This window comes from Myotis myotis, unplaced genomic scaffold (assembly GCF_014108235.1).
Source record: "Myotis myotis isolate mMyoMyo1 unplaced genomic scaffold, mMyoMyo1.p scaffold_m19_p_5, whole genome shotgun sequence".
In the NCBI taxonomy this organism is placed as follows: domain Eukaryota; kingdom Metazoa; phylum Chordata; class Mammalia; order Chiroptera; family Vespertilionidae; genus Myotis; species Myotis myotis.
The window spans coordinates 96,280,724-96,306,715 of NW_023416357.1; the positions used below are offsets into that span (position 1 = coordinate 96,280,724).

Sequence of the window (25,992 nt, forward strand, 5' to 3'; positions counted from 1 at the left end):
CTGGCGTCTGCGGTTCCATCCGGACTACAGATCCCAGAATGCAATGTTCCGCACACAGGCCCCTTCCGGCCGAGCATGCGCCTTTTGGGATCCGGCTGCAGGTGCGATTTGGAGGCTCCGACGGGCCATGGTAAGGATGCGGAAGGTGGGGGACTGAGGGAGGCGATGTGCTTTTGGGGTCCGGGTCAGGCCTGTGATTCGCAGCGTGCGCGGGAGAGACCTTAGCGTGGGTTACACAGCGTGGGTTACGCTTTGTTATTCCCCGGCTTCCTCTGCGCCCAGGTCACGTGCGTCACCAGCGACACTAAAACTCACTGAGCACTCGCCCTGCATCAAGTCCAGCCAGTGCTCTGGAGGGCTTTAGAACCACGTCTCAGTCAGTATATTCTGAATCCCCATTTGGAAGGTGAGGAAACTGAGGCTCAGAGAGGTGGAGCAACTTGCCCCAGTTCCACAGCTGGCGGCTTTAGGAGTCAGGATTGGAACCCAGATCTGGTTGCAGAACCGAACGCATCTTTCAATGCACTGCCCAAGGGGTGGAACGGTGCGCCTGATAGGATCCCTGTGCTTCTGCTCGGCGCCTTCATCCCTTCTCCTCCTCCACTCGCCCCCCGCCCCCTAACTCGGCGAAGAAAACACGCCCCCTTTAGCACCCAGATGATGCTTAATCTGATAGAGACTCTGAAAGTTATTGTGCTAAATATCTAACGGATTTGTTCTCCACTGGGTGAGTGATTGTTTAGTTTCCTGCTTGGGGAGATGTCCAGCCAGCCTTAGGGATCCAGTGCCCAGCCCACAGCTGGCTCTCTCTGGGTCCTTGTTAACTGAATGAAGACTGCGCCTCCTTCCTGTAACTTGACCTGCCTGGAGGAAAGAGGACCCGTGTGAGAGTCAGACGCTGCCCTGCTCACTGGCTGTGTGTCTTTGGGTGAATTTCTTACCTTCTCTGGTTTTAGTTTCCTTAGTGGTAAAGAGGTTCCTATTTCAGACAGCTTTTGTGAGATCACACGAGGTAAAGCACCTGGCGTTCCCTTCCCCTCCATGGTGATAATGGCAACCTCATAAGATTGTCGGGAGCCTCCATGTAAATGCTTTGCTGGTGTTCACTGTGTGACGAGCATGTGGCTGAGTTCTTTGAGAGAAATGGTCTCTTGTCTCCCTTCCAGGCTGCCCTCCTCCGAGCTGTGCTGCGGTTGCCAGGGCCGGCTGTGTGGAGAAGGCCTCTCTACGGACTGCAGTGCTGCGATGGGCAGGATTTTAGGAGGTGGATGGGGAGCAGGTCACCCACCTCGAAGGAGAAACCACCAGGCACAGAGACAGAGAAATTCCAGATGATCTACCGGTTCGATGCCATCAGAGCCTTTGGGTACGTGTCTAAGCTGAAGGTGGCACAGACAGCCCTGACGGTGCTGGCCCTGCCGCCTGGCTTTTACTGGTACTCCCAGGGCCTCCTGACTTTCGACAACCTGTGTCTCATGGGTGGGATCGCTGGCTTCGCCCTGGCCATGCTGTACTGGATGAGCTATTTCTTCCGGAGGCTGGTGGGCATCCTGTACGTGAACGAGTCAGGCACCGTGCTGCGGGTGGCCCACCTGACCTTCTGGGGCTGGCGGCAGGACTCCTACTGCCCGGTGGCCGAAGTGATACCTATGACAGAAACCCAGGACCGGCCCCAGGAGATTTTCGTGAGGATCCAGCAGTACAGTGGGAAGCAGACCTTCTACCTCACCCTGCGCTATGGACGCATCCTGGACAGAGAGCGTTTCACACAGGTGTTTGGGATGCTGGACACGCTCAAGTGAACGATTGGGGGCTGGGCTTCTGGGTTGCCCTGGGCCACCTGGATCTCCGACCGAAGGCTGAGCATGTGGGTGAGGCTAAAGAAGGGGACCTGACAGCTGGAGACTTTGCCAGGCCCCCTGGGAAACTTGACTGTTGGGATGAAGAAATTCATGAGGCGGATGCTAATAACAGCTTAGGAAAGAGGCCTTAGTGCAAATTCTTACCACACTTGTGCATGGCATTCAGTTGGATAATGGCCAGAAGTGTCTGTTCAGAGCCAGTTCTTGGAAGAAGCTCTGCCCAGTTCACTCTGTGAATTGGGGAGATGGTGTGGAGGGGTAACACTGGATTTGGGGTCAGAAGACTTAACTCCCTGTCCTGGGCCAGGTAACGGAGTCTCTCTGGGCCTTGTTTTTCACATTTGTAACATGGAAAATCCTGCCTGTCTCATTGGGTGGGTGTGAGAATAAACAATAAATGTCAGCTGCGTTGCAAACTCAACAGGCAAGAGCAAACATTGTTAGTTCAAAGGTGATGGCATGGTGGTCCCAGCAGCAGATGGGACTGGGGTGAAGCCTAGATGTGGGTCATTTTGTCCTGCCGGATGGTAACTGCACACCTGGGGCGGGAGTGTCATCCAAGCAAGCACAGCACACCTGCCAAGACTCTTCCCTACCCCGAGGGCTAGGGCTCTCACCTCAGATGCCTCTGTGGACTTCGTGTTCCTGGGCCAATTTTTTGCCTGAAAAATAGGTTCTCAAACCCTGGCTCCCTGTGCAGGATCACCTGGAGAGATTTTTAAAGATATGTTACCCAGGCCCATGACCAGGTCCCCCAGTTGGTTCTCATGCAGCGTGGGTTGACAGTCGCTGCCTGGGGTCCCACCACACTGGGAGGTGAGAGCCTGGATTCTCACCAGCCTGGGCGTGAAAGAACTTCCACTTCGGTGCCTGGTCCGCTCACACAGTACCAGCAGAGGGCACACAGAGCAAAAGCATTACCCTTGCCTTTATTCCTGACCTAAAACCACAGATCACGTGACAGTGGGAATTAGGTTAGGACTTCTACTACACCTGTAGGGCAGCACCTAGGAGCTGTCCAAGAAAACCCCAAATCACCATCAACTAAGACTGTGCTCAGTTGGATAATGGCCAGAAGTGTCTGTTAAGAGCCAGTTCTTGGCTCTTAACCCTTGTAGGTTCTGGTAGAAGCTGGATACCTGCATTTTTATGCTTCCCAGGTAATTCCAAGGCACCCCAAGTTCTGAAAATTATTGTATGGGGTTTACCCTTCTCCAAAACTGTGCAGCAGCCCTAACCGGTTTGGCTCAGTGGATAGAGCACCAGCCTGCGGATTGAATGGTCCCAGGTTTGATTCTGGTCAAGGGCATGTACCTTGGTTGCGGGCACATCCCCAGTAGGGAGTGTGCAGGAGGCAGCTGATGGATGTTTCTCACTCTCTATCCCTCTCCCTCTCCCTTCCTCTCTGTAAAAAAATAAAAAAAAATCAATAAAATATATTTTAAAAACAACAACAAAAAACCTGTGTTTTTGTTGAAAATGGAAGTGGGCTTTAGATTCAGGTGGTGGCTATACTGGTGATTACCCTCTTTGACAGTAATTCCAAAATAGTAATCTAATAGGAATACCCAAGCATATGTATGAGGATGTTCACTGAACGTTTCTAATAGCAAAACCGACAAAACCATAGCACCAGCAAAAACTGGAAGTAAGCTAAATTTCCATTAGTAGGCAACAAGGTTAAATAAATGTTGGTAAACTGTAATTGAAAAATAAAATTTAAAAAAACAGTTGGTAGATCTATACTGTGGGATGTTACATGGTCCTTCACAGGAGTGAGGTGGAGCCCTGGTCTGCTGTGGCTTGGAGTGTCACCTGTACACCAAAAGGTGGGTTTGATTCCCAGTCAGGGCACATACCCAGGTTGGGGGTTCAGTCCCCTGTTGGGGCATGTGTGGGAGGCAACTAATTGATGTTTCTCTCTGCCTTCCTCTAAAATCAATTAAAAAAAAAAAGTGAGGTTGAGCTAGTACTAGTATATCTGCTGATGTGGAAATGGTAACCATGGGGTAGCATTACATGGAAAAAATAAGTCACAGAACAATGTAGTTTTGTGTGGCCATATTTGTGTTAAAAAATGCAAACATTCCACGTTGTTAACAGTGATTACCTCTGGGGAGAGGACAGGGAGTGGGGGAGAGGGGGTGAAACGAAGGGAAGACTTCCGCTTTCAACTGTATAACCTAGTATTTAAATGTTCCTAATGAGCACGTCATCTGTCTTAATAAAGAACAAATGCTGTGATAAACACAGTCTTTTCTTCCATCCCTTCCTCCTCACGTCAGCTTTCTAGGTAGGAAAGTTCCTCAACCATGAATTCCCACCCTGGACTTGAGGGCTGAGCGGATTGTAGGAAACAGTCACTCATTGGCAGTGTCAGTGGGCTGTGCCTGTGTTTGTCCCTCGTAGCCTGGCTTTCCTTCCTGTCACCTGAGAACTGTGTGGACTTTGTGCCCCTCCATCCGACCCCTGGGCTGTACTAGTATATAATTTAGATGCAGGGAAGGGGTGGTCTGTAGCATGTCCGTTTTCTTATGGTAGTTGCTATGGACTGAGTTGTCCCTAAAATTCATATGTTGAAACCATAACCCCCAGTGTGATGGTGTTCGGAGCGGGGGCCTTTGGGAGGTGACTAGGGCTAGATGAGGTCTTGAGGGTGGGGCCCTCGTGATGGGGTTAATGTCCTGATAAGAAGAGGACTAGACTGCACTAAGGAAGGCCATGTAAGGACATAACCAGGAAGAATGCCTTCAGCAAGAATCTGACCATGGCCCTGGCCGGTTTGGCTCAGTGGATAGGCCTGCGGACCGAAGGGTCCCAGGTTTGATTTCAGTCAAGGGCACATGCCTGGGTTGCAGGCTCGATCCCCAGTAGGGGGCATGCAGGAGGCAGCCGATCAATGATTCTCTCTCATTGATGTTTCTTCCTTTTCCTTCCTCTCTGAAATCAATAAAAATATATTTAAAAAAAGAATCATATAAAAAAAAGAATCTGAACATGGACCTCCAGCCCCCAGAATGTGAGAAGACAATGTTTGCTGTTTAGGCCGTCCAGGTATAGCAGCCGAGTTTACTAAGACAGGGTCCTCCAGACCTGGGTGGGGTCGGCTTTAGAAGGGATGTTCACATTGTGCACAGCTGAGAGCTGTAGTCCAAAAATGAGACCTTGTTGTAGGGCCGGAGGGCCCTCCCTGGCCCATTGTTAAATGACCATGTTTAATGCACCCCCAGAATAGACCAGGCGTGCTTAGTGCTCGCGGGCTAGCCTGCGGTGAATTGCCCAAATAACTAAGTTTGGAACTTTTTTTTTTTTTTTGCTGCTTTATGACTTCAGGACTTGAGTCCCCAAATGGAAAGCAAAGTCCCCTTTGACCCCCAGGCAGAGTCCAACTTTTATGGCCTTGTTTGGATCCTGCAGCATTCAACTGTAAAATCTTGCCTGATGAGAGTTAATCAAGCAGGGCCGATACCATCTGGCCTTGTTTGTACCAACTCCAGTGACAAAACATCCGTTTTACTTATTAACAGTTGGAATGTATTCCAGGATTTGGTTGAGTTTACCTGTGTTGGAAAGTAGATTTAATATTTACAAATAAGGAACTTAACTCGGACAGGAATACGTTGTTTGGAGCCCTGTGCACGACACTATTTACAGAGACGAAATGGCGAAAGGAAGTACCATGTATTACGCACCTACTATACGCCAGGCGATTATCACACGATTTTACTTAATCCTCCCAGCAACTGCTCAAGTTGGAGAGCCAGAGAGGCAGTAGATTTAGGGTGAAGCTTCTGGCTTTGAAGCAAGACGTCTTGTCTGCTTGAATCCCAGTCCAGGCGCTTTCTAGCTGTGACTGGGGCCAGTTACACAGTCTGTTTGTGCCTTGGTTTCTTTACTATGAAGCAATGATAATAAAAGCACTCACTTACCGTAGGGTGGTTGAAGAGACTGGCTTATTACATGAAAAGCACTTAAAATAGCTGTTGGTCCAAAGAAGTGGTCGGTAAGTGTTAGCTGGCATTACGGTTACCAACCTCTACTTGCAGATGAGGCTCTGAGAGGTGAAATGACTTGGTCAAGGTCACCCCTGCTAGAGAGCAGCAGAGTTGGGTCATTCTACTGCCTGTCCTGCCTCCCCAGTGGGGAAGGAGTATAGAAAATAGAAAACAGATAGTATTTGACCTTGAGGTCCTGCCACCTTCCACCCACCTGCCTTAGGGACTGTATTAGGTTTAGGATCTCACACCAGGCTGATCAGTTCAAGTTCATGCTCCAAGGCCGGTGGTCAGAGCAGCTGTGAGAAAGGCCATTGGGTCCTTGGTAGTCCCTATCCTCCACCAATCCCAGGCTGACTGCGTGCGTGTACACACAAACACACATACTTGATTGCACACGTCATCTTTCATCCATCTGTGTGTATCCTGGCTTCCAAGCTGTGTGATGTTGGGTAGGCTCCCCTAACCTCTCTGAGCTTCAGTTTCCTCAGATTAAAAGTAGGCACATAAATACACAGCTCATGGGTTTGTTGTGAAAATTATAAAGTGCCAGAATATGCTTGCACATTGCAGATGTTCAACAAATGATACTTATCACTATGTGTATTTTGAAAATCTACTTAATGGTAGATACTGCCTTCCAAGTCAATTGTTTCATAGACGTGTCAGATGTCCGAGCTGAGGGAAACCTTGGAAATCATGTCGTCCAAACCATGCATGTTACAGGTGAGAAAAAGGACGATGGAGGGCCACGGAGACAGCTGGGAGCGGAAGTGAGACAGCCCACACTCCCTGCCTCCAGGTCAGGACACCAGGAGGGTGAAGATCCAGCTCACAGGTGCTTCCTAAGCCTCTCTCTGGGCCTCCCGTCGATTCCAGTCAGTCATCAGCTTAACCCCCAATCGGCCTGGAGAGAATCGGATGTATTTGGTCTGGGTGGGGCCCAAGCATTAGGGTTGTTTGAGCAGCTCTTTAGGGTGACTCTAAAGTGCATCCAGTGTTGAGAGTCACTGTCCTGTGTGTTTTGGATCCTGTGCTTCTCTCTCCCCCTCCATCCATCCCATTATTGTCCTATTAGACCACCAGGTCCTCTTGATTGTGACAGGCCCCTGGCCAGTCTCCCCGCCCTGTCTGTCACGGTGAACACGCAGGAAAGTCTTCCTAAAATGCACATCGGAATATCCCCCTGCTCCAGACCTGCAGCGGCTCCGTCGCTGCGTGGGAGGCCCTGCCCCTCAGCACAGCACAGAGGCCCGCTGATCTGGGCCCTGCCCATTCTCTGGCCTCGTCTCCGGACTGTCCTGCATCCCTCCCTTTGTGATCCGGTGATGCTGCACAACATAGAAGCACCTCTGCCTCACCCTACCTTTGTGCCTGCAGTGAGCTATTCTCTGGATCTGGAATACTTCCCCTCCTCTGAGTCCTGGAGCAGTTCCTGCTCAGCCTTGAAGAGGAAGCTCAGGAGCCCCGATTCCACCCCAACTTAGGGTCTGTCCTTTGTGCGTGGACAGCATCTAGGGTCTTCCTGTACCCCAGTCCTTACGCTGGGTTGCTGTGACCTTTGCCCCACTAGAAGGTGAGCTGAGGGTAAGGACCACACCTTGTCCATCCCTATCGCCTGGTCTGTCCTTGATGGACCCTGACATTAATGGCCTCACAGTGCTTCCCAAATCCAATGCAGACTTATACAGTAGAATGTTCCCTGAGAGGTATATAATAGGTGCTTAATAAATACTTGCCAAGCCCTGGCCGGCGTGGCTCATTTGGCTGGAACGTTGTCCCGTGCACCAGAGGCTCACAAGTTTGATTTCTGGTCAGGGCACATACCCAGGTTTCAATTTCAGTCCCCAGCTGGAGCACATGTGGGAGGCAATGTTACTCTCTCACACTGATGTGTTTCTCTCCCTCTCCCTCTCCCTCAAATCATTTTTTTAAAAAAGTACTTGCCAAATAATTACTTGAAACCATTTCCAAACAAAAAGGCCACATTTACTCTGATGTTTCCATTATAAATATATTTTTTTAAATTTAACAAGACTGATTAACACAGGAAACATTTAATGAATGGAATTGTGCATATGGTCGTCAGTTACATTATGACATGTTAATTTCTTTATCATTTATTGGCACTGTCAACAGGATACTGTAAACAAGATCACTTTGTATGCGCAGGTCGGCGATGCTCCCTAGCTATGGTACCATGAGCTAACAGATAGATAGATAGCTACGTATAGATATACTAAATGTGCACAATTTTGCATGGTTACTGAGTGTCAGTAAAAATTATAAAAAAATGCCCATTTATAATAAAAAGGAGGATGTACTAAGACTTGCTATTACTGGACCTTGTTTTCTGTAAAAGTGACGAGATTTGCTAGGGACACTTACTAAACTCTATGGCACTGATGTAAGATGGACCCTTCCCAGCCCCTTGGCCACAGAAGTCCTTCTCCCTGGACCCTGCCCTACCTGGAAACCTGTTCACTGCACCCCCACCCTGAGTTTTCACAACCTCCCCCAGGATCCTACCATCTTGGGCTCTGTCGGGAATTCTTTTCCTTGAAATCCTTCCACCCATCTCCCCACCCCCAAAAGCAGATGTCTTCAGAACTCTTTAGGCCCTGAGCCAACAAGAACTCGATAAATGGCTTAAAAAGTTTTATGAGAATAACTTCCCTTGGTAGAGGTGGATAAGTCTGGAAATGACTTTCTAGATAAAGTGGTTTCATTTTTCTGTCAGTGCCCTCTGGGAAGAGAACATAATACTGAAGCCACTCTCTCCACCAAGGAGAGGCAAGTTTCTGACTGTGCCTTAGCTCAAAAACCTTCTGGACTCCGGGAATCTTATTGTAGGTTTGCATCCAGTGCTGAAATTCTCAGGACAAATCACACTCGTGCCAAAAAATGAATTGTGGTTTGGTATGCATTTTTCTTGTTCAGTAAGGTCTTGAATCCTGGGCTACTGCCTGTGGAATCTGGATCCCCAGTGAAAGGTGTGGGACTGTGAACTGGTAGGTCTCTGCACATGCCGTTCCCTTTCTGCAACACTGTTCCTTGCCTTGCTTTTTGGTGAACTCCTGCTCACTCTGCAAAACCCTGCTCAAACATTACTTTCTCCTTGAAACCTCTGCTGACCCTTAGACGGACTGGGGCCCTCCCTTCAATTTCCGGATGCTCCTCTACATACCTCTGTTACAGCACTTGCCACTCTGCTTTAATTACCAGTTTAAAAGTCTGTTTTCCACTATGGGATGTGAGTCCCTTAAGGGCCGGGACCATGCTTTATTTGTAATCCTAGTAGTTAGAACTGGGCCTGGGACAGAGCAGGTATTTAATGCAAGTTTCATGAATGAATGATTGAATAAACAAATATACAAATGAGTGAAACCTCACAGAGGGGGGTGGGCATACATCTCCATTTAGCCGGCAGCGTAAATGGCCTTAAACACGGCAGAACTCCTTTAAAGCAATGGATTAGCACTAACTGCAAGAATTCGAAGTGAACGGGAACTCACGGGTCTGCCGTGTCTGTAAGACAGTCGCTGACCAAGTCTCCGGATGGTTAGTTATTAGAAGAGCAAAGTGCCGAGAGGAGAACCTGGCTCTGCCTGTCTTCCCAAACCATCGGGGACAAGTGGCTTCCTTTGGGACAGGATACAAGGCAGACTGTCTCCCTCTCCCCACGAGACCGCCCCTCATTGCTCTAGGACCACCGGGTGCTCTTTATAGGCGCCGGTGAACAGTCAGTTCCCAGAATGCCTAGCCTCAGCGGAGTCCCCTGAGCCCCAGCCACAGTGCAGTCAAGCCTTTAGGACCATGTGCCTGGGACTCCACACGTGTCAGGAAAACCCTGGTTTGGAGGGGGAGGGACAAGGACACCGCCTGAACCACAGCCTGTTTCCCTGTGCGGAGCTCCGGCGCCTTGGGTTCATGATGCTCCCCTCGAGAAGAAGCCTACTTGAGCAACGGGCTGCCTGTGCCGCAACTGCCGGTGGAGCAAAGGTGGATGAGCCAAAGCGGGAAAGAGCCTCCGGGGTGAGGGTCCAAAAGGCAGCCGCCCCCGGGGCCTGGGAGACAGGAGGCAGTGCCTTGTCCCAGGCCCTGGGCTCCGGCTCCTGGAGACTGGCTGGTGCTTCTGCCCCGGCAGCTCATGGGTGTCCCCGGGTGCCCCCTGCTCAGGCTGCAGGTTTGTTTCCTGGGGCCTCGGTTCACATTTAACAGGGGGGAGAGCTTGGGGGAATGAAGGAAGCAAGTAAGGACGGACCATCCAGGATGCCACTCGGGGAGTCGCCAAAGCCCCGTCCAGGACAGGAATCCACAGATGCCCTGGGAGGAGTGGCCCAAAGCTGCAGAGGCCAGAAGGCCCCTCCCCACCCTCCCTGGCTCAGTCCTCATGTCCCTACAATCCTGCCTTCATGTGACTGTCCTGTCCTCCACTGAACTGTGCCAGCCTCGCTCAGGGCTCCAGGGGTTGGGTGAGGGGCAAGCATGTTTGTTGCACAGGGTGAGGGAGCAGCGTCCTTGATCACAGAATATGGCACTTGAGAGGGACCGGAACCCAGGAGTCCCAGCCACCAGTCCCTGGAGCATCCCCTGCTGGCTTCAAAGACGTTGTTGGGGTCAAGGGTGGGCAAATACATGGCCAGGACCCTCACGGCCCTTCCTAAGACTCTGTCCGGGGCTCAAGCAGAATTTCTGGGCTTAATCCGATGGGCACCCTTGGCTCTGCAGGGAGGAAACCAAAACCTGTCCCTCCATCCTCTCCCCTCCCCCCAGCCACCAAAACCATCCCCTCCCACACACCACCCTCCAGCTTATGCATTCACCTCGGATACTTTAAGTGAAAACATGAATTAGGCAAACTAATCAATTTGACAACTGCTGAGATCAGGGCTTTCTCAGAGCATAGTGGAAATGGCTTCTTTACTTGAAGTCGGCTAAGATGTCGCTGAAAATATTGAGGAACAGGTGTGCGTGGTGATCCCTGAAGACCAGAGTGGGACGGAAGCGGATGGATTTGTCACCACAGCCTCCCAACACCACACCTGAAAGAAATGGCAGGAGGTCAGTTAGGAGCTTGGGCTCAGAGTCCCCGGCTGTGAGAGCCAGGAGGGTGCTTGCTTACACACGGGGAACCCCCAAGCCATTCTATCGATCCGGGCTTCCGGCTACCCTTCCCTCCATGCACTCATCCATCTTTACTCCCTTTCTCTCTTCCTTCATCCATTCCTCCCTCCCTCCCTCCCTCCCACTTTGAATGCCTGCTCTGCTGCCCCTGAACTGGCTCTAAAGATAGAGAAATCCTGAGGTCAGTCCTCGCCTTCCCGGGACTCACGGTGTAGTGGAGAAAGGAAATAAGTACATCAGAGAAAGCGAGGCAGGTCGGAAGCAGGCATGTGGGCAGAGCTGTCACCGAGGAGGGACAGACCTGCTTATTTTAAAGGGCAGCTTCACATTGACATGCTGGGTGTCCTTGTCTCGATTGCTTAGCGTCTCTGAAACTGAGCTTTCTCCTTTAAAGAGGAGGCAAATCATCCTGCCCTTCGGGGCTGGTGCAGGGGTTCCGTATGATGGTACAAGTGAAAGACACCATGCTCGACACATAGTAGGTGCGCTCATCTCACCACTATATCCCCCTGCTTAAAACTCTCGTATGGCCCCCCATGGCTCTTAGGAAAAAGTCCAGAATCTTGAACCTGGTCCACAGGCTGACATGATGCGGCCTGGCAGCCCCTCCCCGGCTTTGTTCCCTCTAGCCTATTGGACCCTAACCATCTCCCATTCTTTTGGTCTCTCCAGCTCCATCCTACCTCAGCTAATTGTACATGTCTACCCCTCTGCCCGGAATGCTCTTCCTGACTTTCTTCACTGGGCCAATCCTTCCATCCGTCAAGGCTTCAGGTAAAATGCCACTTCCTCAAGGAAGCCTTCCCGGATTTTCTGGACATTTCCCCCGGCTATTCACTCTCTTAGGCCCCTTTCCTCTTTCCTAGGATTTATAAATACAATTGGTTGTTTCTGAAATAGTCTCTTTCATGCCACCCTTCTTGCTGGACTATAAGCTCCTTGAAGGAAGGGACCCTTATGGTCATGTTCATCATCATGACTCCAGGGTTGGTGTCGGACTTCTCAGTGAATACTTGGTGAATGAATAACATGCAGAGTATTGTTAGTCCTGTGTACCACCTGCCCCATACCAGGGTGACCTGGGCACCAACGAAGCCCGGCTTCCCCTCTGGCCTGCTTACCTTTGCTTCTGGCTATTGAAATGAGTTTATTCCGTGTGGGTTCATCTGGAGCGTCGAAGGAGCAGAAGGTGCCTCGTCCTCTCACTCTGCTGATGAACTGGGGGTACCGGGCCTGCAGTGGGGGAAACAAGGCTGGCATCAACGCCTGTCACCTGTGTGCCAGCCGGTTCCGTGGCTGTGGTTCCTCAAATGCCCCTCCTCCAGGGTCCGGCCTTTGGGCCTCTGCGTGGACTGGCAGGGCCACTGTGGGGTTCGGAGCTCTGGCTCTGGAGACATCCAGTTCTGGGTTCAAACCCCGGCTTGACCCCTTTCTCACTGTTCAGCCTTGGCCACGTCCTTTATGTGGCCGGCGCCTCAGTGTCCTCTTCGGTACACTGACGGGCATGACTGCTATTGACCCCAAGGTGCCGTGGTAAGAATTTAGTGAGATGAGGTTTAAAGCCTGGCACTTGGATACCAGCCATCTTTATTTATTAGAAATTCTTCTAGAAAAGTGGTGACTGATTCTTCTAAGCAAAAGAGCTCACCCTCCTCACTCAAGGCTTTGAGGCTGGGAGTTGTAATGGGGTGAATAGTGGCCCCTCCCCAAATTTATGTTGACTTAAGAACTTGGGAATGTGACCTTGTTTGAAAACAGGGTCTTTGCTCATGTAATGAGGTGAAGGTGAGGTCCCACTGGATTAGGGTGGGCCCGACATCCAATGATTGGCATCTTTAGGGACATTTGGTCACACACAGAGGAGAGAATGCCATGTGAGAACAGAAGAGAGGTGAGAGGGATGCAGATGCCAGCCAGGAACACCACGGTTGCCGCAACCACAAGATGCACGCAGAGGCCTGGGATGGGTTCTCCCTCAGCGCCTCCAGGAATCCGTGCTGCCTGTATCCCAACTTCAGGCTTCTGGCTTCCAGATGACGAAAACAAAGTCTAGTTTGAAGCCACCAGTTTTTGGTAATTTGTTCACACAGCCCCAGGAAGTGAATACGGTCACCCAGAAGAAAGAATCTTATTCCTTATGAGAAAATGGGGTTCGCCCACCATCCATCGTTCATGTGAAGGGCAGCAAACGGGCCTTGGATAACCCAACATAATTTCAGGTACTGGGGATAGAGATGGGGAACAAGTGCCGTTTTGTTACAGCCCCTTGTCAGGAACTGGAAAGAAAGTCATATTCCAGAGATAACGAAGACCCCGTACATGTGCGGGGATCTCTGCTCGGCGCTTACACACATGATCCTGAATCCCCACTCCACGGGTGCAGGACCCTTCTGGTCTCCACAGGTGAGGAAACGAGGCACAGAAGTTGCTCCAGCACCAGCTCCATTCACCCTGCACTGCTGACTGGCGGGAAGCCAGCGATTTCAACACTCTCCTCTCCCATCAGAGTGTGGAGGCGGGAACAAGGTCTCATCCATTTGGACACCACTTTGTGGCCCCTTCTCTCTCTTCTCTCTCTCTCTCTCTCTCTCTCTCTCTCTCTCTCTCTCTCTCTCACACTAGAGCATAGTAACTGTTTGATTAATTAATGCAGGAGTGGAAATCCCTACCCCCTCCTCACTGTATGGCTTTGCTTGTTGCCTCTAGGCCTTCATATCTACAGGCATCCTTTTGTCTCACCCACTTGTCTAGTTCATTATTTTAGGGCATCCCTGTCATCTTATCTTTCTTGCCTGTAGCTTTATAAGACCCTGACAAGGATGCCTAACTGCTCCCATGCCTTTATTTATTATATTATTATTATTATTTATTTTTTAAAATTTATTTTTAAAAAAATAGTTTATTGAAGAAGGGAGAAGAGAGAAACATTGATGTGTGTAACATCCATCAGCTGCCTCCTGCATGCCCCCTACCAGGGATTGGGGATCTAGCTCGCCACCTGGGCATGTGCCCTGACCAGGAGTTGAACCAGCACCCAACTGAGCCACACCAGCCAGGGTGCTCCTGTCCCTTTAAATGAGCCAGCTCAGGGCTCCTAAAAGCGAGATGTTAGTCTTGGCTCTGGGATGGTTCCATGGAAGCCTTTTTTGTGGTATCATCCTTCATATGGAACCACTGTGGACCCTGAGAGAAAGGTCTTCTGGTGGCTAACTGGGCTCAAATGAAAAAACACATAACACAACCAACCAACCAAACAAACAAAACCCTCACAGCAGCAGCCATTTCTGCAAAGGGGCTTCTCATGTAAGGAGCACTTCAGGGAGAAGCCTGTACTGAACTAGCTGCCTCTGCAATGAACTACCCGCCTGCCCTGTGTTCCTGCCATCTGAGCCAGCCCATACAAAGGAGTTCCCGGAGTCATATTTCAACCAATAGAATGAGGCTTCCCCATCCAGTTGGAGCTGCACAGCTCCAACCAACAAGAGTGGCTCTATTCTGACCAATCAGGACAATGCCTTTTGGACCAATCAAACTTGGAGGATTTGGAGTCCTCATTTGCATTAGGACAGACCAATCAGGGACCAGGGGTAGGGACTTCTGACTATATAAGCCAGCTCCCTCTGGCTTTGGGAGCGCACTTTCCTTCCCTTTCCGTGGAGGACTGAAGACTGTTTCTCCAGCTGGCCAGCATGGGCCAGAGCACTCTGGCATTGAGCTCGCTAGCTGGAGAGGGGCCTGGTTCCAGGGCTGTCTCGCAGCTGTGCTGTATCACAATTGAGCTGTTTTGCACTGAATAAAATTTCCTTTTTCACCGGCACCCCAAATTGGGGATTCCTGTTGGGGCCATGGACCATTAGTTGACACCACTTTGGGAAACCCTGTTCTCAGGTCAGCACAGGGAGCAGCCGTGTTCATGACAGCCCAGAACTGCCAAGTCCCCACCAGGCGGGGCCCTGGCTGCGTCCACATCTGTACGCAGGGCCCAGGTATCAACCAGGGTGATAAAGGACACCGGCCACTTCTCCTGCCCCACCGGGGGACGGGGAAGGAGCACCCCCACAGGAAGGAAGGGCCTGATCCATTGCAGAGGCTTTTCCTAGCACCTGCTTCTGCCCAACCTCAGTTTAAATGCAAATCCACCCTGGAAAAGAAAAAGGAATTCTTGTCTTAACAGCCACACTTCAGAGTCTTTGCAATCGGGCAGATCTGAGTTTAAAATCTGGCATCTTGGCTGCTGCTCACCTTCCCAAACCTCCCTGCTCTCATCCAGAAAGTGAGGATAATCATTTTTTCTCAAGTTTGAATTGTTCTGAGTTAGGGTTGCCAGGTGAAATACAGGATGCCCCGTTACATTTGAATTTCAGATAAACAACTCACAACTTTTAGTATATGTCCTAAATGTTGCATAGGGTATACTTTTATGCTAAAGAAGAGTTGCCGTTTTTCAAATGAAACTGGCGTCCCGTGTAATTGGCTAAATCTGGCACCCTGCCTGGCACCGGGGTGGTGTCTGAGCTCCTGCCTCTGCACCTGCCGGGGAGCGGGTGGGATGCCGTGAGGAAGGGCTCAGAGGCTGCCCCGGGACGTGGGGAGCCTGTGGGGTCCTGGGAGAGCTAGGGTGGGGCCGCGCTGGGCGGGTACCTGGAGGTCCAGCAGCCCCGTGAGCAGGGCCTTCCCGGCATGGGTTGCGTTTTTCAGCAGGTCCTCCCGCTTGATGACATTGATGACCTCGGCCAGCAGCAGGTTCTTGCACGGGTCCCCCAGCCAGGTGTTAAAGATCCGGTACGGCTGGAACGAGGCAGGGGGTTGGAAAGGTTCACACACGGGCACGCCCTCAGGGGCCACTTCCCCCGGACACCTTGTCCCCATGTAAGAAGAGAGAAACGAAGCCAGCGAGCACCCACTAAGGGCCGGGGAGGATAACACACACTGTCTCACTGAATTCTTTCCACAACAACCACCCCATGGGGAGGTATGACTACTAGTGTAACTAACCAGGGAGGCCAAGTCCTCTGCGTGCAGGGAAATCCCTCAGTCCTGGGGAAATCAAGATAGTTGGCCCCTAATATAATCTTCACTGTATAGAGGAGGAAGCTGAGGATCTGAGAGGTTAAGTGATTTGTCCAGAAAAGATATAGCTCCTAGGTAGTGGACTCACGAGTGGATTGATGGCAGTCTGGCCCTCAAAGACCACCCAGTTTATTCCCCCATGAATTATTCAGGGTGTCAGCGCAGCCAATATAGAACATGCTTCCCAGCCTCTCCTGCAGTTAGGAGTGGCCATGTGACCAGATCTGAGTCAGAGTGTTAGAGAGAAGTGTTGTGGGAGTTCTGGGAAGGCCACTAAAGATAAAGAGAGGGTCACTGTGTGCTTCCCTCCTTTCTCCTCTCTACTGCGTCGAATTGGGATGTGATGGCTGGAGCTTCAGAGCCATTTTGGAGCATGAGGCATCCTCGATGCAGGAGTGGTGGAAGGAAGGATCCTAAGGTCCTGATAACTGTGTGTGTGTGTGTGTGTGTGTGTGTGTGTGTGTGTGAGAATCCACATTTACACGTGGTAGTACAGTGTAGTAGTTAAGAGCAGGGCTCTGAGTCTGAATCCTGACTTTATCCCTTAATGGGCTGTGTGATCTTGGACAGCTTACTTAACCCACCTGTGCCCGATTCCTCATTAGTAAAATGGGAGAGAAACATAACACCCATTTGGTTGGATTGTTGTAAGGACTAAAAGTACATGAAGGGTGCTTAGAACTGGGTCAGGCATAGAGCAAATGCTCAGTTCACAGCAGTTACCAACACAGAAAATTTAGAACACTGACAGTGGACTGATAGGCAGCCAGCCCAGCAGAGAGAGCAGGGGTGATCATAATCACTGGAGAATTAAATCGACAAGAATTGGGCCTTAGAAAGCTTCTGTGGCACAGTCAGTGTCCACTCCGTTCCTGGTTTGAGAGAAAGGAGCAGCCCTGAGAAAGCAATGCCGCCTCCCTCCCTGCCCTGGAAGGAGAGGGGGGTGCGGAGGGCGGGTAGTGGTGGGGGGCGGGGGCAGGGGCAGGGGCGGGCACTCACGGCATTGGGCCTGAGCTCCTCCCTGTGGAAGAAGCCCCCGGTCATCATCTTCTTGCTGAAGGTCATCACATCCGCAGGGTCATCCAAGCCCCAGTGCTCGTGGGCCCAGAACTTGCCGGTGCAGCCCCCTCCTGTCTGGACCTCATCCACCAAGAAGGCACAGCCATGCTGGAAAGAGAGGAGGGGGCAATAAACACCCCCCACAATCGACCAACCTCCGGCCCCCTCATCCAGCCAGAGAGGCCTTGCTTTCTGAAGTGCGAGCCATGGCCATGTTCTTGGAAAAACCAAACAACAGCTTAAGTGGGCAGTTCCAGCAGAGCTGTGTCTGCAGGGTTCCTCCAGCTGCCGAGCTGGAACCAACCAGAACATGGAATCCCCTGACCAAAGCGCGGCGGCATCTCACTTGGCTGCAGTCCTGAGCAAGCCGACCCTCTCAGGAGGAGACGCGGCCCAACAGCAGGGCCAGCCCTGTTTCCCTAACAGCTGTCATCACCAGGACTGTGATTTACTTAGTGTTTGTGTTTAAATCGAGCCTTGGCATTTAACCTTCGCTGTGAACTTGCTGGTTGGATGTGCCGTTTGTCCATCCAGGGCATTAAAATAAACACGGTATTCACACAAAGTCTGTTCATGTTGCCTCTGTTGAATGTGGGCCACACTGGGTGAAGGGTGAGGTGGGGTCTCTAGGAAGAAAAGGGTGGAGGCTGCGGCCTTCCCTGGAATCTGTTGATGACGAAAGCCTCTGACTAAGAGGGCAGGCTGGACAGACGCTGGCTTTGCAAAACGATTTCAGGGAAGAATTCCCTGACCTTTCCCTGCCCTCAGATTCTCTACGGTGAGGCCAACAGGCAGCCTCTGAACACCCGGACGTTTACAAGGCCCCAAAGCTACCCTTTGCTCTGGGAAACCGGCTGGAAATGGCCTGTGCATCCAACCTGGGCCCGTGCACTGACCTTCCTGGAGATGTCTCTCAGCTTCCGGAAGAAGTCGTCGGATGCGTGGTTGTCTCCACCCTCCGACTGGATGGGCTCCACGATGATCCCGGCCACCGTTCTCTTCTTTTTCCGATATTTCACGATCAGATCCTCCACCTGGATTCCACAGCGGGAAGTGACAGTGGCTCGTGGGGGCTCCTGAGCAGCACCCACAAATGGGCATGTGGGGTCCCATGCCTCCCCCCTGGAAGTTATGTTGAAAATGCTTTTGTGTGCACTTCGGTGAAGACTGCGATACCACTCAGAGCCACACATGTGGAGGGGATGTGTCCTACTGAGGACTGGGCCAGCCCCTGCGGGATACAGACTGCTAACCTGCAGCAAATTATTTAACTTTCTGAAGCCTCACTTCCCGATCTGAGCAATGGGCATGCTGGCAGAATCTATTGTTGTTGCTGTTATACTATTATTATTGGTAGGAGAGCCCTTTCTGTGCAGAACCTGGGATGAAAACTTGTTTAAAAAGCTGAGTGTTGACCCAGGAGCCAAGAGGTTACAAGTTCGATTCCCAGTCAGGGCACATGCTGGGTTGCGGGCTTGATCCTCAGTGGGAGGCATGCAGGAGGCAGCTGATCAATGATGTTTCTCTCTCATCGATGTTTCTATCTCTTCATCCCTCTCCCTTCCTCTCTTTCTAAAAATCAAGAAAAACATATTTAAAAAAAGCTGAGGCCAAACTCACCTACAGTGATAGAAATCCAAACAGTGGTTGCAAAGAGAGGGTAGGGGTGGGGATGGGGGTCCTGGATCGACGCCTCAGACATTTGGATCGACTGATCCAAAGACATTTCCCAGGTGATAAAGTGCCCTTGATTGGAACAATGGTTACTTGAGTACATTTATTTGCCAAAACATATTGAACTAGGTGATTATTATTATTATTATTATTATTATTTTGTTGTTGTTAATCCTCACCCGAGGATATATTTTCCACTGACTTTTAGGGAGAGTGGAAGAGAGAGGGAAAGACAGAGAGAAACATCGTTGTGAGAGAGACACATCAATTGGTTGCTTTCCACATGTCCCCTGACTGGGGCCTGGGCTGGGAGGATTGAGCCTGCAACCGAGGTACGTGCCCTTGACTGGAATTGAACCTGGGACCCTTCAGTCCGCAGGCTGACGCTCTATCCACTGAGCAAAACCGGCTAGGGTGAACTAGGCATTTAAATGAGTGCATTTTATGGTATGTAAATTATGTTAATAAAGTTGAAATTGATTTTTTTAAAAATCTGTTAACAGTGACGGGGTTGTACGGAAAGCCCCTGATTGGCTCTAAGTGGTTGTATTTCTTACATTCTTGTTCTAATATGGGCATCACCTTATAGATAATAAAGAGTAGTGATTTTGGTACTTTACTCATAACTTAATAACTACACAGAACTAAAAAGCACTAACCCGTACACCTGGCTAGAATAACAAGGACAAGCTTTCTGAGGCAGCCCTAAGGAAAGCCTCCTGCTTGGAGGGTGTGACTTAGGCTGGGTCTCCACCAGTCCCCCAGGGAGCTCTGAGATGCTTCTCTCTGCTTTCAGAGAACCGTCTGCAAGTTGTCATCACGGGGTTACTTTCTCATTTGTTCGGAGCTGGGGTTCCTACTACCCCGCACTCTCCAGTAAGATGGCCATGAGCCAGCCACATGTGGCTGCTGGCATGAGCCATGCTAACTGGTCCAAACTGAGACGTGTCTGAGTGTAAAACACTCACAGGATTTCAAAGATTTCACACCAAGAAGAGAAAATCTCTCATCAGTCATGTGTAAGTACTAGTTACATTTTGACATGATACTATTTTGGATGGATTGGGTTCCATAAAATGTTACTGAAATTAATTTCATCCATTTCTTTTTACTTTTACAAAACGTGATTATGAGAAAGTGGTAATGACCTCTGTGGCTTGCCTCACCTTCCTGTTGGACAGTGTCCGGACTCCATTATCTTGTCTCTTTTATTTACCACGAAACACCCAGCACCCTGCACTTCGCTTCCCGCCTGTAGGCATTAACTAAAGAAAGATGTGCCTATGAGGCTGGCCTTATTTGAGCTCAAATCCCAACCTCAAGAGCGAAAGCCATTTCCCCCAGCAACAGCATCCTTCCAGTGTCTTACATGGAACCCCAATACATGGGACAGATCAAAAGGAGCTCCTCTGGTTGAAGGGGAGACAACAGGGGTACACGTCCTCAGGGGCACCCTGCCCCCGGAGGCTCCCAAAGCAGCACCAGGATCCAGGAGAAGGCTGACAAACGCTGGACCAGAGGATCCTGTGCAGCCACCTTTCCTACGAGCTGCCCTTGTTCTGTCCATCAATTCACTTTCTCTAGTCTAGTTACTGACGCTCACCTCCAAAGACATGTGAGTGATGCTGAAGTTAGTACCAGGAGTGGGCTGATGGACGCTGGGTGGCAAAATCAATGTGCCATTACTTCCCCGATATGAAACACTGGGCTAGGGGGCCTCTCGGTCCCTATGTCCCTCCCAGGGAGACCCATTCAGGCCCAGGTAAGCTCGTTCTTCCTCTTCTCCAGGCGAGGTCGTGGGGTGTCGAGGGTACGGGGATGGGGTGTGGGAGGGTCTGGAAGGTCCCCTGTTACCTCTTCTAGGCAGCGGGCCTCTTCTTGCTGGTTCTCCTTCACAAACTCCTCCAGAGGGTACTTCAGCCGTGGGAACGGTGCGATGGGCCAGTCGAAGGAAGGGATGTCGATCTTGTGAATAGCTTTGGAATGTGTGGTCGCTAAGCAACCTGGCTCCCACACAAAACAGGAGAGAGTGGTTGGTTTGGGGGAGCACAGTGAATGGTCTTCAGAAAGGAGATGGGCATTTCAAGTCAAGACCTCAAATGCCCAGGAGGCCTGCTGCCTGCAGAACCCCAGTTCCTGTAACAGCCTGAAGCTGAAGTAGAACCCATGAACCGTGTGTGTGTGTGTGTGTGCGTGTGCATGTTTGTGCGTGTGTATGTGTATGCATGCGTGTGTATGTGTGTGCGTGCGTGTTGCTTTCTCATTCATCACAGATTAAGCACAGGCTTTGAAGGCAGAGAGACAAAGGTTCAAATCCTGGCTCTGCCGCTGGATGGACTTGAATGTTTCTCTCCTTGCTGCACCTCGATTTCCCCACCTGCAAAGTGGCCATAAAAATTCCCCCTCTGCAGAGCAGTGTGCGTCAGTGAGATAAGGTGGGAAAACGGCCCACGCGAGATCAAAGGCAGCTGTTGATATCATTGCTGCTATTATTACTCTAACTGCCACTGGGGATCCCAGGGGAACCTCCTTACCCATGGTCCTCCCGTGGAACGCGCCCATGAAGGAGAGGATGCTGTAGTCGGGGCAGCCAGGGGCCTAGAAACAAGAAGTAGCAGTCATCAGTCACGGTTGTGAGAAGTGGGGGGCTCTGTGGTTGCTCCTGAGAGTGTGGGGGAGCACCAAAGTCTATCAGGAGAACCGGGTGACCCTCCTGAAGCCAAAGTCACAAACTGGACCCCCACTTCTCTAGCCAGGGAACAGATGGTTTGCCCACATGCAAAGAATTTTAACCAAGAGATTTCACATATATATCTGAACTGTCTTCTCTTAAGTTCTGCACCATTTGGGCCCATTTTGTAGCCCAAGTCTAACATCTGGGCGAGCGCACTGCTCCAGGGCCCACTGCCCGCCTTTCTCCTTTACATCACCTGCCACTACCTGCCGGGCTGCTTGGGGCTTCTGAGTTTTCAACCCCTGTCTGCAGGCTCTTCCAGCTCCTACAGGCTCTCTCCCCGCTCCAGCCTGCTCTGGTTTCCACAGCAACCAGGTGGGCCAGGTGCGGACAGGTGCCTCCCACGTGAGGCTGAGCGGGGCACCTCCCAGGGAATGCATGCCAGAGCGGGAGGCTGGGCAGGGAGGACCCCCGCCTTCCCATCTCCCCAGGGTGGCTGCCCCTGTGTTCAGGAGGGACACCTGAACTCCCAGTCCCCTCCCTGCCCCCAGTGGATGGCACAGCTGCCATTTCCTGACCCTCCACCTGGCCAGGAATCCACCTGTTTCTAGCTGACTCAGGTAGAACTACTGAGGATGCTGCAGAGGCAACCATGGGGGCCCCTAGTCTCTGGGAATTTGATACAGGATGGTCTTTGGCTGGCTGACGTCCACCAGGTACCTGAGACCCCAGGAAAAAGCTCTAAGACTTCCTCCTACAAACTACAGTATACTGTCTTGTCATTTCCTGTTGGTAAGGAAACATTTTTTCTTGTTCCTTTGTATAAATATAATATACACACATCTTCACACATTTTTTGGCTGCAGATTAAACAGGAGGAATAAGATGCAAAAATATTGGTGGACTAGGATGCACACAGATATCAAATGAGAAAGAGATAGGCCACAATCCATTTCTTAAAAAAAATGCCCAGGAGAGTTCTAGCTGGTTTGGCTCAGTGGGTAGAGCGTTGGCCTGTGGACTGAAGAGACCTGGGTTTGATTCCGGTCAAGGGCACATGCCCAGGTTGTGGGCTCAATCCCCAGTGTGGAGCGCGCAGGAGGCAGCCAATCAATGATTCTCTCTCATCATTGATGTTTCTATCTCTCTCTCTTCCTCACTGAAATCAATAAAAATATATTTTAAAAAATGGCCGAGAGAAAAAAACAAAGAGCTTAAGTTTACATAGGTTTGTATGAATATGGAGAATGGTATGGATCTATTGCTAGCAAGAGGCGGGATTAGTAACAAAAAATTAAAAAGGCACAAAAGAAAAAAAACGGAAGTAAGCAATCTCACTAGCCACAGGCATCCCATTATAAACATGTTAGCAGGATTTCTTGTAGTAATTTCCTGTATATTTATTTAGTGTCCATACAATTTATATTCCACTGTTTTCACTAAATTATAGCACGGGTGTTTCCAAGCAAAGAGAAGCCCTTTCTAACGATTTTTGCTGCAGGATATTGTAGATGTACGCGATGCATAACTGAGTTCAGTGGCCCTTGATTCTTTTTTAATCAGCAGACATTTCTGCCTAAATCATAATGGGGCCCCATAGGTGAAAGGACAGGCGTGCTCTGATTGAGGCTGGCTGTGAGCTTGGACCTCCTTACTTGGTTTTCCTGTGATCTCTGCCACCACTGTGCTCAACAGTGGCCTCCTTGGAGCCTTTGGAAACCCCTACACTTAACGCCCTTTCCCCACTGCTGGGCGGATAGGGGCTTCCAGTCTTTTTGGTTATTGTTACACTAAGCACCCATGAGGTGAATACCCTTGTACATACATTTGTGTTGACATGCTGGATTAGAGGATACAGAAAGCCTCCTCAGATGGGTTAAGCTCTGGCAGTTGTCCTGGGAAACTGTCGTCCTGGGTCTGGTAGAGCTCCTTTCCCCTCGATACCAAGGCAATGGACTAGAGAGGCACAATGCTTGGGGACCCTTGTTATAGACTCAATGTTTATCCTCCAAATTCATATGTCGAAGCCCTAACCTCAATGTGATGGTATTTGAACACGGGGCCTTGGGGAGGTATTAGGGTTGGATGAGGTCATGAGGGGGCCCCCATGATGGGATTAGTGTCTTTATAAAACGAGGCACAAGAGAGCTCGCTGACTCTCTCCCTGACATGGGGGGACACAGTGAGCAGGCAGCTGCCTGCAAGCCAGGAAGAGAGCCTGCCCGGGGGAACCAAGTCTTCTGGCACCTTGATCTTGGACTTCAACCCTGTAACTGTGAGCGCATTTGTCATGGCAGCCTGTGCTGACTGAGAACAGGGTCCACTGACTAGCATCCGCTTAAGGGGGCTGTGGCGGCTCCCTCTTGGAGGAGAAGGGGCCCACGCCACTTACCTGGTTGACCATGCACGTCTCCAGCTCCTCTTTGGAGAAACCCGTTCGACCCCTTTCCTTGTTCTGACAAAACAGAACAGAACGAAATCTCAGAGACGCTCTGGGGAGGAGGGGCTTCCACTTTCCACTCGCCCACAGTTAGCCAGACAACCTGAGCGCTCGCTCAAGAGCTGATCTATGTGTTGACTGAGGAATAGAGTGGGAACTTAAACTTTTGAGCCCTGCAGTCCCTCGCCAATACCTGGATGTACATCAATGTGTTTGTTGTGCATCATCGCCTGGTCGTATATCAAACCTTTGGAATGACCTCAAGAAGAAAATGTTACATTGTCTAGACCGCCAGACATCTGACAGTTATGACCCCGGACCAACCCAGGGGCTGGAATGCAGAGCTGATTCTTCTCAAGGAGGTACTTTGTCCTATAAAGCTCCCAGACTTCTTCCTTCCTCAGAGCACTCAGTATGACCTAGTAGTGTTTCTGGTTTGCAAACCTTATGACCCTGGATGAATGTTTGTTATTTTATTTCCAGTCAAAGCCCCAGACTCTTCCCGAGTATGTGCAATATGATCATTGCCCTTAGGTACTGAAGCCTGAGACTGTTAACTGTCCTTGTGGTGAAATAAATAGATGAACACACAAGATGCATCACTCTTCCACTAGCAACTAAGATCTGCTGAGATATGTCATTCCAGGTAAAACCGTGTAACTGCATTAGGTAAGGTTGGTGCCAAAGCCTTGGCTCTCTGCGCCATTCCCCACCGGCATGTTTGGAGAGCCCCACCAGGCAGGGGCCTCCTCTCCTCTGGATTTAGAGTGTGGTCATTGATGTCCAGTACTCTGGCCAGTTGGGTTGAATAGCAGGACTAGGGGTGAGTGTGTGGCTGGGTGCGGGGAAGCCTGTGTGTGTGTGTGTGTCTTCGGGCCGCAGACCTTACCCGGTACCACATGAAGATGGTCTTGAAGGCGTTTTCATTGGAGCAGGAGCCGCAGGCCATGGTAATGAGCTGGGACATCCCTTTGGGAGCCACCTGTAGGCAGAGAAACAGCTGTGGGCTCAGCTCCTTCTCCACTTCCCCTCCCCCAGCTGGAGCTGTGGGAAGCACAGAGAGGCTGGGACACAACCAGGGATATCCTGGAAGCCGTGGGCCTGGGAGACTGGACTCCGGCTCTTCCAGGGGGTGGGGAAGCCCAGGTTGGAGGGCAGAGAGGAAAAAAAAGTGAAGAGAAGCCTAGTCTATCCTCCTGATGCAACTGCCACCCCCCTTCTCACATTTTGCAGGTGAGAAGTTGAGGTTCGGAATGATTTTAATTGTGTAACAACTGACACCAAGACATCGAGGAGGGTTGCATAACATGCAAAGCTCCTGTCTCGGGACAAACATTAATTTTTCCCAAGTTCCCTTTTTTTCTGCACACAAGGTATCCCCTCTTTCCTTCCAAAGGAAAAGTAAAAATACTCTTCATGAAAGAAACAGCACAAAGACTGACATAGAAACACCCCATCCTGATTGCAAGGCTCCCAATCCTTTCCTTCCCCTGGGGCCGCCTCCGGGAGCTCAGAGCTGCCAGTGCAGCGGGAGGGCCTGGGCCCGGGTGGGGTGGGCCCCCGCAGCGGAGGTTGTCCCCAGGGACTCACCACTCACCGAGAGCAAGGACTCCTGCAGCTTCTCCACAAAGTTCTCCGGAGGCAGGATTCCCAGGGCAGGTCTGTTGATGAACGTGCTCTGCAAAAAGGCCCAGAGACAGACAGTGATGCTCGGGCCTGACCCAGCTCCCTGCGCCCTCACCTCGCTGCTCACAGGAATGGGGCCCAGAGGCTGATGGCGGTGTGTCGGTGCTGGAATGATGGATTCCCCGCACTTTTATTTATTTATTTGTTTATTATTATTTGTAAATATATATTTTTTATTATTGATTTCAGAGAGGAAGGGAGAGGGAGAGACAGAAACATCAATGGCGAGAGAGGATCATTGATTGGCTGCCTTCTGCAGACCCCACACTGGGGATCAAGCCCGCAACCCGGGAATGTGTCCTGAGATCAGGAATCGAACCGTGACCTCCTGGCTCATAGGTCAATGCTCAACCACTGAGCCTCGCCAGCTGGACTCCCTTCACTTTTAGAGAAATCCACTAGGAT

The 25,992-nt window shown here is 50.7% G+C and overlaps 2 protein-coding genes across 2 annotated transcripts in view; one reads left to right on the forward strand and one right to left on the reverse strand.

Annotated features, from left to right (window-relative positions):
* The first annotated feature begins 16 nt into the window (after window positions 1–16).
* TMEM186 (transmembrane protein 186) lies at window positions 17–2,283 on the forward strand. Its single transcript, XM_036310951.1, has 2 exons — window positions 17–130; window positions 1,167–2,283. The coding sequence occupies exons 1-2, from the start codon at window positions 44–46 to the stop codon at window positions 1,800–1,802; spliced, it is 723 nt and encodes a 240-aa protein (XP_036166844.1). The 5' UTR covers window positions 17–43; the 3' UTR covers window positions 1,803–2,283.
* A 5,567-nt stretch (window positions 2,284–7,850) lies between these two features.
* The window catches only part of ABAT (4-aminobutyrate aminotransferase), an 82,440-nt gene continuing 64,298 nt past the window's right edge, over window positions 7,851–25,992 (reverse strand). Inside the window, exons 7-16 of the mRNA XM_036310112.1 lie at window positions 25,499–25,579; window positions 24,791–24,883; window positions 23,854–23,916; window positions 21,322–21,385; window positions 20,642–20,790; window positions 18,010–18,147; window positions 17,054–17,221; window positions 15,626–15,772; window positions 12,106–12,217; window positions 7,851–10,902 (exon numbers count right to left, since the gene is read on the reverse strand). Coding sequence (XP_036166005.1) covers window positions 10,781–10,902; window positions 12,106–12,217; window positions 15,626–15,772; window positions 17,054–17,221; window positions 18,010–18,147; window positions 20,642–20,790; window positions 21,322–21,385; window positions 23,854–23,916; window positions 24,791–24,883; window positions 25,499–25,579 — 1,137 coding nt within the window. The 3' untranslated portion in view covers window positions 7,851–10,780. The remainder of the gene's footprint in view (window positions 10,903–12,105; window positions 12,218–15,625; window positions 15,773–17,053; window positions 17,222–18,009; window positions 18,148–20,641; window positions 20,791–21,321; window positions 21,386–23,853; window positions 23,917–24,790; window positions 24,884–25,498; window positions 25,580–25,992) is intronic.